The sequence below is a fragment of the Pyxicephalus adspersus genome, chromosome Z, assembly GCF_032062135.1.
Source record: "Pyxicephalus adspersus chromosome Z, UCB_Pads_2.0, whole genome shotgun sequence".
Taxonomy (NCBI): domain Eukaryota; kingdom Metazoa; phylum Chordata; class Amphibia; order Anura; family Pyxicephalidae; genus Pyxicephalus; species Pyxicephalus adspersus.
In genome coordinates this window covers 9,109,245-9,121,235 of record NC_092871.1, presented here as the reverse complement: position 1 = coordinate 9,121,235, position 11,991 = coordinate 9,109,245, and the positions used below count along the sequence as shown (strand labels likewise).

Below are 11,991 nucleotides of genomic sequence, written 5' to 3'. Positions count from 1 at the left end.
AAAATAGTGAAACCGGTATAGAAGAAAGAATAAAGTTTATGGTTTTTTTAATAACTTTGTATGCTACGGTCCAAGAGAAAAAGAGTAAAACACAATATCATTGGTTACCAAGCAGGAAATATTACCACCTAGAGATTTAGAGAAAAGGTAACAGTGACATCACTGGGGTTTTTTCTGGTCCCTATAAGGGCTGTTCACTATTCCCTTAAAAGGGTTAAATTCATTTAGCTTAGCAAACTAAGTGAAGCCATGCTGACTAGCTATGCAATCATATACAGGCAAAATTTGTTTTTTTTTAGACTTTTGTGAATGAATATGTGTTGCAAGGAATATTTTCAGGAACCACCAAATCTTTGGTCTTCTAGATAAGGTGGAGACTCTCGGCCATTTGCTTCTTCCCCTGTTTGACTACAAATAAAATACCAAGGATTGAGTGCATGGTCGGGTTTGGCGTTGCTGTTCTATATGTAACATACCATGTTTCTGCACCTTCTCCTGCTGATGAAGCAGCTTTGTCCACCTGCGAAACGTGTAGAGTTTAATTGGGTGATAATTGAGATATAAAAATTTTGCTATAAATGTGTGATTATAGCCTTTAAAATCCCTTTAGATATCTGAATTTGTTGAATATATAACTGTTTATAAATTCATTGGCCTAATTGGCCTAATATTCAAAACACTAATATTTAAACTGCAATCCACATGGAAAAAGAGTATTTTCACCATTTTCACCAAGCTAAGTGAATTATCCCTTGCAAGGTGAAATAAATATATTTATTTTAGTAAACCAGTGTGTACATCTGCCCGACATGCCTCCAGTAATAAGCCCAACAATGGATATCCAGGGACAAAGAGGCTGATATTGTACAAACTGTAGATTGACTATTTTCCCAGTATTGCGCTGGGACCAGATGACATTCTTGGTAAGAAATACAAAAATTGTCTTTTATTTACTTACATGCTGCATCTTTTTTTTTTCAATTATAGGTAAAAAAAAAAATAGATGAAACTTTATTTTTTGTGCATTTATGCATGTATACAATTTTGCATATTATTATGTATCCACAAGGGCATTTTGGCCCTGATTTATTAAAGCTTTCCAAGGCTGGAGAGCACACATTTGTATCAGTGAACTTGGGTGATCCAGCAAACCCGGAATGGATCTGATCCAAAACTTGCTAACAAATAGCTAATGGTTTTAGAAAATCCATTCCAGATTTGCTGGATCACACAGCTTCCCTGATGAAAGTGTATCTTCTTCAGCCTTGGAGATATTTATTAAATCAGGGCTATTGTCTATATCAGCTGAAGTGGATCGGGAAGTATATTATAGGCCGTCTCCGGGAATATGTCAGGGCTGCAGTACCTAAATATTACAAGAATGTAGTTTATCAGTACAGGCTCAGGTCACATAGCTTCATGTGAGGATAAAAATCTATATTTTCCACCATGACATTGTCATTTCACAAATACAAATTTACCAAACTACACTCACCTAAAACAAAGATCCTTATCCTTGTATTAAAGCCATGTGAGTTGGACTTGTTTATGAAAATAACAAAATAAAAAAAATATCACTTACAAACAAAATCCCAGTAACCTTATCCTTGTGTGTTATATAAGCGTTGCTATAAACTCATTGTAAATATGAAGACTTGAGGCTGGATACAACTGCTATGTGTATTGAGTATTTACAAAGCCTTAACAAGCAGAGAAAGCAATATATAACAAGACAACCTCTGCAACTTTAGGCACTGTGAGGAAATTCATCTGTAAGGATCACGACAGAGGCAGTGAAATCTCGTCTCCCAGTGATGTCACCACAGCAACGGTCTGGCCCCACCCACACATCCTATGTGGATGACATCACTTGCCGTCCATTGTCATGGTGACAAGGCCTAATACTTTAGGCTACCTTTAATCTTGGAATCACAATCTCACATTATTTGAGGGGGAGGAATGTTATAGTTGCCACTGATCTGTTCCTTTAGTTGTGGCAATGGTAAACTTTCTGCTCATTAAATGCTTTCTGATTGCCACCTTTGGACTGGCTGATGCATTTCCTTCACTGCCACCTGATAGGGATGTTTATTTTAACAACAAAGTTCCACCAAAGACTCAACAAAATGATGGTAAGCATTAAAATCGCAAATATTGGGCCTGATTTAATAAAGATCCCCAAGACTAGAGAAAATGGACGATCATGGATAAACTTGGGTGGTCCAGAAATCCTGGAATGAATATCTTAAAATCTGATTTGCTGAATTACCCAGGTTTTCCTATAATAGTCCATCGTCACCATTCTTGGAGTTCTTTAGTAAATAAAGCCCCATGGAGTCATATTGTGAAAACTAATCAGATGTCTTCCCTTAGATTGCTATCATTGGACTGTAAAATAGTGACATTGGGGGTTTGGGAATAATTGTATTATTTAGAGCTAGGAAGGGACCCTTATTACATGAAATAATAATGACAGGCCGTCCTTGGTGGAGTACTCAAGCGATGGACATTAAAGAGACCCTGTGCAAATATTTAGCAATGTCTTCTTGTAAAATGCCTGCAAGCTCCTAATATTTTAGTGTAAATTATTTTGCTCTGGTATCAGCCCTGCCTGATTTTTTTCTTGGACTACAGATAACCTCCTCACTATGTACATTTTTGGAAAAAGGAAAGAAGGAGGAGAAGAAGAAAGAAGGCTTTTTAAAGCACTAGATAATAACAGATTAAAATTCATAAATTTTATTAACTACTAAGAACATTAAACTGACACAACATTATAAAATCAAATTATGACATCATGCATAGCCCAAAATTAGCTATTAGATGAGCATATGATACATTTATTTATTAGGTGTGCTGTAGTTTTATCATACTTCCAATCCTAGATAGACAACTCTGATACTCCATAGATATAGTACAGTTACAACTGACACCCTAAGAAATGTGTTACAGGCAGGATCACCAGGTAAATATAAGGATAAAAATGTTGTTACCACATGACCTTCCAAGTGATGTAATATATTACCGTTTGTTCTTGAATTCAGATGCTAAGTGTGATCAGAACAATAATCTGGGAATATAAGAATATTATCATCCTTAACTCTTTTATATTTAAAAGAGTTTCATGTGATTGTTCTATAATTAAAAATAATATTCATCCTATAGGTATGTCCACTAGGTATCTACTGGCGGTGATCATCTTGGCCGCGCTGGGAATTCTGTTCATCGTTTTGATCATTAGCTGCTTCATAATCAACCACTACTTGTAAGTTTACACCCTCATCTCAAGCAGTGTTTCCCAAGCAGGGTTCCTCCAATTTATGCCCCTCAGATACGTTTAAGTAACAACAATGATCATTTTGGCTATCTGTAAGGGTTACCTTCTTCCCACTGGGCAGCCATGTAAAGGCAAAATTCCTACTGACCACCATGCTAAAATACTGTGAGCTGTGGATTTAGTAATTATAGAAAGAGTTCCATGAAGACCTGAAGGTTTTTACAAGGGTTCCTCCATGTTAAAAAAGTCCAGAAACACTGATTTGCAGTATATATTGATGCAGAAATGTTAAGCTTTATTCACACTTGTCCATGGTGATGCATTAATGCCTGTTGCATTTTGGAGATTAACTTGCAATATGGTAGTGTAGTCTATTCATTATAAATACATTTCCACCAAATTGCGTCAGTACAAAATTGCAAAAGTTAGCACCGCGTGCACCACAAATTGGGCCCGATTTATTAAAACTCTCCAAAGCTGGAGTGGATACACTTTCATCAGTGAAACTGTGATACAGCAAATATGGAATGAATTTCTTAAAAGTCATTTGCTATTGGTTACCAAATGTTTTCAAATGTTTTGAATCCTGGACCAGATCCATTCCAGCTTTGATGCATCATCCAGCTTTCAGTACATCCTCTGAAGCCTTGGAGAGCTTTAAATTAGGCCCAGTATGTGTGTCTTGGTGCACAACATGTGCTATGGCTGCTCCAGTGCTGTACATTGGGGTACCACTCACAATATTTGTCACAATAATTGTACGTAAAAGTAAGACACAATCAACATTTTATTGCTGTCTGAAAGATCCTCCTATTTTTGTCTGAGGTCCTTAGTCCCCATGGTCGTTAAAACAAAAAAACAAGAATTATTATTTCCTTTTAGAGTTGTCACCAGACCTGTTGGTGAAGATAATTTATCCAATGGGGACAATTGTATGAGATGAGTGGGAAATAGTCCTTACTCTCCTAACTAGATAGATCTCCAGATGTGTAGCATCTCTAGGAGAGGAAGTGCACAAAGATCTCTTTTTTGGCACACACTAAAAAACGTCTTTTATCTCTTTCCTACTTTTTTATAAACTGTACATTTATGTACATTTGTGTGAAATTTCCATTCACTTCCTAAGTCATGTAAACCCAACAGGAAAAAAAATCTCTAAAGAGGAAGTCAGAGGAAATCTCCTCCTTATCTAGTTACACATGAATCAACTTAATGGTTTAGTTTTCAATTACTTAAACTTGTTCAATATTAATGTCAACTGTTGAACTGTCAACTGTCAACTGTTAAAAATCAGTCAATATTAATACAAAACACCCACATTTTAAATATAGTTTCCTTAATATTTATTCTTAGTAATCCAATCAACTTGTGAATTGATGACTATATTTTTATTACTTCATCAGTTAATAAAAATAAACACATGTGTTACAACAACCAGACATTGACCAGTCAGCCATGCTGCCCTATTACATGCTCTGGTTCCTCCATCCTGCTTGTACAAATGTATTGAGTCCATGGAAGGAAGCACAGTATGCGGTAGGAGGTAGAAGGTATATATAGTGTTGTATACTTGTGTTTGGGAGTAACAACACAACTTAGTTCAAACATGAGGGGCTCAATAGCCCTGATTTAATAAAGCTCTCTAAGACTGGAGAAGACTATTAGAAAAGAACCTGAGTAATCAGCAAATCTGGAATGGATTTCTTAAAAATAATTTTGATAATAGTTGACAAATATTTTCAATACTGAACCAGATATATTGCAGGTTTGCTGGATCACCCAGGTTCTCCCATGATAGTTTGTCTTCTCCAGTCTTGGAGTGCTTTAATAAATCAGGCCCGTAGTATCTTGTATTTTATGCTACCTTGATTTTAGTTTCATCTTAATAGAAACAGTGTCACATTAAGCAGACATATTTCTATATATATTTGTAATTGTATATGTGTAGACGGGGTGGCTATACTGGCTCATTACATTTACAATCTTGGTATTCTAATTGTGTTAGCTGGTTTTCTCAATGAAAACTCCCCATGCAGCTGATATTACATTACCACAATATCAACACTTAACCACCTAGCCGTTAAGCCCGACCTTCGTACGGGCAAAAAAAAATGGCTAGGATGGTTAAGCCTGTATTTTTGTCACATCCTTACCTCCATGGTCCCGCTGTGCACATCCAGCGTCGTTTTCCTATTCCGTACGGGCATAACGGCTAGGTGGTTAATAAAAATAAACACATGTGTTACAACAACCACAAATTGACCAGTCAGCCATGCTGCCCTATTACATGCTGTGGTTCCTCCATCCTGCTTGTACAATTGTATTGAGTCCATGGAAGGAAGCACAGTATGCGGTAGGGGGTAGAAGGTATTTATAGTGTGGTATACTTGTTGTGTTTGGGAGTAACAACACAACTTAGTTCAAACATGAGGGGCTCAATAGCCCTGATTTAATAAAGCTCTTCAAGACTGGAGAAGACTATCAGAATAGAACCTGAGTAATTAGCAAATCTGGACTGGATTTCTTAAAAATAATTTTGATAATAGTTGACAAATATTTTTAATACTGAACCAGATATATTGCAGGTTTGCTGGATCACCCAGGTTCTCCCATGATAGTTTGTCTTCTCCAGTCTTGGAGTGCTTTAATAAATCAGGCCCGTAATATCTTGTATTTTATGCTGCCTTGATTTTAGTTTCATCTTAATAGAAACAGTGTTACATTAAGCAGACATATTTCTATAGATATTTGTAATTGTATATGTGTAGACGGCATAGCTATACTGGCTCATTACATTTACAATCCCACTACACTGAGGTTGTGCTTTGCTATCTCCTCACACTAATTGTGTTAGCTGGTTTTCTCAATGAAAGCTCCCATGCAGCTGATATTACATTACCACAATATCAGCACTTAACCACCACCAATTGTTTTTAAGTTTTGCTTTTTTTTTTTTTTTTTTTTTTAACAGAAAAGAACAAGAAATCAGTCTGCAGAAAATGTACAGATTGCTTTTGGCAAACAATCATACATGTGCCCCAGACACTGATGAGCTCAGAGATGTGGTGGTCAAAGTACCGAGTAAGAAAAGATGATTATATGTAAATAACAACATTTCTGCCACTTATCAAAATATTAAAAGGGATTTAATTCAGCTGGTGACGGGTTACCTCCTTCACAAGTGGTCCATATTCTCTGTATCCAACCTGTCCTTTGACCCCTCTATCCTTTCCAATGCTTTTTTGGAAACCTATGTCGCTCCTCTTTGGCCTTTGGGTTGCAGGTAATGATGTCACTGCACATGTTCCTGCCCCAAAGAGCTTACAATCTAGAAGGTGGGGGAATTACCACACAGGAGGAGGGGGGATATGTAGTGGTGGGAATTAATGACGGTTTCAAAAGACAGAAGAAGTTGGGTAGACAAGTTTGAAAAAATGGGCTTTGAGTGCTCTTTTAAATGGGGCAGCTCCAGAAAAGTCTTGTAGCCATGTGTGTGATGAGATTATGAGTGAGGAAGTCAGTTGTAGGTCATTGGAGGAGTGAAGAGAGCGGCTCAGGGAGTATTTTTTTTTACCAGGTCAGCAATGTAAGTGGGACAAGAACAGCGTAGGGATTTGAAGGCAAAGCACAGAAGCTTGAATTTGATTCTAAGGTGAAATGGAATACACTGTAGAGAACTGCAAAGAGATGCAGTGGAAGAGGAGCGGTGGAAAGGATGGAAGAGTCTGGCTGCAGCATTCATGATAGATTGTAGAGGAGAGGAGTCGGGTTAGTGGAATGCCAGAGAGGAGGAGGTTACAGTAGTCACTTTCTACTGGTATTTTGGACAACTCTTCCTTTGTGTGGAATGCCCCATGATAATACTAAAGCATTTGTAATTGAAATACTTTTCTGAGAGAAGTGGTGCATTTTCTTACATAAATGCAAAGGTGTTGGTATTTTTGGCCATGACTGTATATGCAATATACACACACAAAAATACAAAATTGCTGGAATCAAGAGAAATATTTTTTTGGCACCTGCTTCTTAGCAATTCTTTATTTGCAGGCTTAAGTTTCATTTCCATGTTTTCGACTGTGCCAGTGCATCATTCATACAAATATGATTTTTTGGAAAAAGTTGATTACTTATGTATGAGTTTAGCACCAAAATTGTACATTATTTTATATACAATGGTAATCATAGCTCCTTTTCCTGCATATTACAAAAAGTTTAACTTCAATTTCACCTGTAGTACCAAAAAGTCTTCTCAAGCTTCTGCTTTATAACAAGCCTTATGTGCTTCTAAATGAAGAGCTATAGATCCTTAAAGTACTGATGGCTCCAAGAGCCTTTGTGAAATCTATTCCCAGCATGGCACTGGACAGGACAGATGATAGGTCACTCAGACACCAAGCAATACACTGTGGGATGGCATATTTTTAAACTCTTCAAAGTTCTGTGTTTTGTTTTGTAGAAGCAGAAACTGTTGATTCCTTTAGCAGGAACTGTGAGGATCACATCTTTACAGTTCTGATCAGACACATGAAATATTATTGTGTAATATTAAAATAAAATATGTGTTTACTACAAATTCAGTTTAATGTCATTGAATCTTTATTTGAAATTTTACTTTTACTATCTATCTCTCTTCCATCACCAGGATATAGACGACAGGATGAGGAAGATGTGGAGGTGAAGGATGAGGAGGATCAGGAAGAGGAGGACGGGGAGGTGAAGGATGAGGACGATGAGGAGGAGGAGAAGGAGAAAGGTGAAAATCAAAGAGGAAAAAGGTCATTTGAAGAATATAGAAATAATAAAGATAAAATACCACCAAAAGATAAGCATCATAAAAGAGAAAAGGGGTCACTAGATGGAGGGGTAGAAAAGGACAGAACTGGAAAGAAGGAGAAACCTAAAGCACCCATCCCTTCTAAGTTGGAAAAAAACACTACAAAGAAAAAAAAACCATTGGCCCCAGCCAAACCCAGAAAGGCAACTCTAGAGAAGGTAAAGCCTGTAGCTTTACCCCGGACCAAGAAAAGTACTGCACAAAAGGTGAAGCCAGTGGCCCTACCCCAGACCAAGAAAACTGCTCCAAAGAAGGTAAAGACAGTGGCCCCACCACAGACCAAGAAAACTACTCTGAAGAAAGTGAAGACAGGGACCCAACCCCAGGCCAAAAAAAAAAAAGCAAAAGCAAAATCACTGGCCGCTACCCGAAACAAAAAACAACGCAAGTGATGAAACCTCTAACACTAATAAAGCTACTGAAACAAAACTAAACTTGCCTGTATCATCATTGCCCTTAAAGCAAAAAAAAAAATATACATTTATGTATATTATTATTTAGAGGACTGAAATCAAAGCTCTGGGGAGATCTTCATCCAAGGCCCATCTGAAGAGATTAAAAACATCTCTAACCTGTAGCTTGCTGGAAATTACCAGTAAGAAATGTTAATACTTTTCTTGTATTTGCTGTCCTGATTGGTTCCAGGCCACAGGTTACCTCCAGCATCAAATCACTCAAAAACTGACCTAGGGAGAAAGAAGCCTAGAGCCCACCTAATGTCTAGGGGACCTAGTTAAACCCTTAGTGCTCCTGCGGTAAACCCGGGGGCCAGTGCAGTTGGTCTAAGCTGTGTTTATGTCACTTCACAAGGAAGAATTACCGGTAACTAACGGGTAGTAGATGTTTTATGAGATAGGACCATGGCAATATGGACAATGCAAATGAGTAGGGGAGGGGGTGTCTTTGTAAAAATTAAGAATAAAACTGCACTTCAAACTTTATAAAACAAAATCTTTATTAAATATACCATATATCTACAAAATAGGAGTTATGACTCTCTCTCTTCCTAACAACACAGCTGACCATCGTCATACAACTGTAATGCCATATGACTTTTTTTTGGCGTTTCATAATTCATGTTCAATAATAACTAAAAAACATCAACTTGATGAGACTTTAAGGAAGTCTTTGGTTTTTATAAAATATTGTCACAAACTCATAGGTTGTATAAAATTTATTTAATTATACTGCAGAAGAGTTTTTTTTTCATTATATTACATCATCAGGGATAGAGAGAAAGATATATATGGGTATACGATTAAAAGAAAGTAAACATCTTCATTAGACATATTGTTCAAATCAATTTACTTCTTGGAACTAGCATAATATTGCATTCCAACACCCATCAGCATAAAATGGCCATGTGACTTCATCCTAATTTTGATGTTACAGTGAATAATCACATACAGTGCTGTTTGCTATGGATTAGAGAACCCGGCATGAATTCAAAGGGAGATATTCTTTTCTGGTGCCTTTCAGGATTTGGTCTTTTTCTAAGCGAGTTACAGGCACTTGTATAACCCAATCACAGTATTTATCACTTTGTGCACAAGGAACCTGATCAGCAGCCATAGAGGACTTGTTTGAGTTCAAACATCAATCATCCGTGTGAAGGACTGTTCTTTTGCTTCACCGCTTTATTAGGGGTTTATTGTGTGTTCTTTTTGAAATTAAATGATCTCAGAGAAGAAAGTAATCGACAGCATTTAAACTCTAACAAATATTCTCACCTTTCTCTACTTTAACAAGAAACCTCTTCTAGGGAACCATTGTGACTGAGAACTTAAAAGGCTAATGACTCTCCGGTATTATATTGCGGAGTTTCCTCTTTAAATTATAAACGTATAAACAGGAAGGACAAAAGAAAGAGGTTTTTGTTCTCTTGTCACTGGACTGGAGTATATAGACTAGACATGAAGTTCTAGCTATGTACAATAGGTAACCGTTTTAGTCTTATGCCATCCCGACACATTTCAACTAACTGAGCTTCCTCAGGGGAGTGTTAGCTTAAGGACTGTAAGGTCTGTGTATAAGTGCAAAAGAGAGAAACAACAGTAAAGTGTATAACAATTTTACATAATGATATATTATAAATATTGCTGCAGTACAGTATTTGTTATAATTGGATACTGTCTGGAATATTTGCATTGTAAAGCTTAATAAATGTATCTTCATATTAATTACAACTGATGGTTGTTGCATAGTAACTCGTTTGTAAATAGCAAGAATATATATTGACTATTGCTAGACTGGTATGCAGATATAAACTAAATTTAAAGAGAAAAATATGTAAAGGGTGCCTAAAAGGCTACTTATATTTATGTAGTAGAAAATAGAAAAGTCAAAAGTCACCTTTTTCTAGGGACCTGTTACAAAAATATCCCTGCAGATACATACCAATTGGATGCAGTAAATCAGATACAAGCAGATGAGATAAGGTTGTAATTTGAAGCCAAATTAAGGGTTTATTTGTTTGTATAGGAAGATGCTATGGAAAAGGATAGCTGATGCTCCAAAAATATATGTTACGGAGTGAATCCTTATATTAATAAATGATAGGAGAAAATTTTCGTTAAAATAACTAACATTGCTAATTAGGAAAGTACATAAAAAGGGGTTAAAAAAAATGTTAGGTATATTAATGAAATTAGAAGGGTACCACAAGCGAGGATTCTATGATGCAACCTGCAGATTTCACGCAAGGAGTTTGTTGTAGGTATAGCTGTGAGTTCCCTATATCACAAAGGTCCAACCCTGGTCCGCAGCCCACTAGGTCATCTGACAGGTGGGCCACGGCTTTGGCCAGTGCACCCACCAAAGCCATAGACCACGTCTCCCAAAGACATCGCAGGATCAGGGCAGTGGGCAGGTTGTGTCTCTGGAGCCCTGGCATCATGATGTATCTCTGCGGGGAAGCTTCTTTCCTAGTCACACAGGGCTCCCCAAGTCCGTGCATTTAGTGGCCCGCAAGCCTCCAAAGGTTGGAAACCACTGCTATTTCAGGTAAATCGGGGATTGGTTACCATAGGTTGTCACCTTCAATGTCTGTACAGAAAATATATATCCAGAATAAGACAGTTGTAGTATTTATGAGAAATAAGAGGAGCTGAGAGCCAAGGAATAAACCCAGCAACAAAATCCAGAAAATCCCTGAAATCTCAGGGTCCGACCCAGGAACTCCCAGTAATGATATATTCTTGTTAGGGGTCCTTTAAGAGTGACTATCCTATCAGGAGACCTTAGCAACAGCTGCTCTATCTCTTCTGATTGGATGACATTTTGCTCCAATGAGAAAGAAGCTAAGGCCTCCCGACAGGAAAATCACTATAAGCCCTATAGGAAGCCCTAACATTTCCACCCTATTTACCTTAACACTCCATCCTACTTAAATGGATACCAGAGAGTTGTCACCTGTGTCACAGACAGTCAACTGCAGTTATATTTAGGATTCCTTTTGGGGGCCAAAAAAAAAAGAACCCGTTGTGTGCCAGATTTGGCCCGCGGGCCAGAGCTTGACACCCCTGCTCTAATCAGAGAACAGAGTGTATGAGGGGGGTAATTGCAGAGAATTAGAAATGAGCCCAATTTATTATTACTCTTCCAATAATATTACAGCCCCATTAACTTCCGCAGATGATCCTCTTCCCAGCACTGAATTTCTTTCTCCATTTGTTTTATTGTTTTTGGTGAACATATGGAATTTGTCATTTTACAAACATATTTCCTATGCAGCTAATAATCAAACTGATTTAAAAAATAAAAATATATATAAAAGTTAAAAAAAAAATAAACGTAAAATATTAGGTATTGAGATATATTTAAGAAATCACAGGAAAAATGCAAATTCCCGGAAAAATAAACAAAGAAACTGAGACAGCTC

The 11,991-nt window shown here is 37.2% G+C and overlaps 1 protein-coding gene across 1 annotated transcript; it reads left to right on the top strand.

Moving 5' to 3' along the window:
* The first annotated feature begins 1,875 nt into the window (after positions 1-1,875).
* On the top strand, positions 1,876-8,534 carry LOC140343343 (uncharacterized). The gene is made up of 4 exons (XM_072429996.1): positions 1,876-2,132; positions 3,166-3,265; positions 6,249-6,358; positions 7,920-8,534. The coding sequence occupies exons 1-4, from the start codon at positions 2,000-2,002 to the stop codon at positions 8,501-8,503; spliced, it is 927 nt and encodes a 308-aa protein (XP_072286097.1). The 5' UTR covers positions 1,876-1,999; the 3' UTR covers positions 8,504-8,534.
* The last annotated feature ends 3,457 nt before the right edge of the window (positions 8,535-11,991 follow it).

Coding starts and splice junctions, on each gene's coding strand:
- LOC140343343 (XM_072429996.1), top strand. CDS start 2,000: ATGGTAAACTTTCTGCTCATTAAATGCTTTCTGATTGCCACCTTTGGA. Junction 3,266..6,248: donor TTCATAATCAACCACTACTT/GTAAGTTTACAC, acceptor TTTTTTTAACAG/AAAAGAACAAGAAATCAGTC. Junction 6,359..7,919: donor TGTGGTGGTCAAAGTACCGA/GTAAGAAAAGAT, acceptor TTCCATCACCAG/GATATAGACGACAGGATGAG.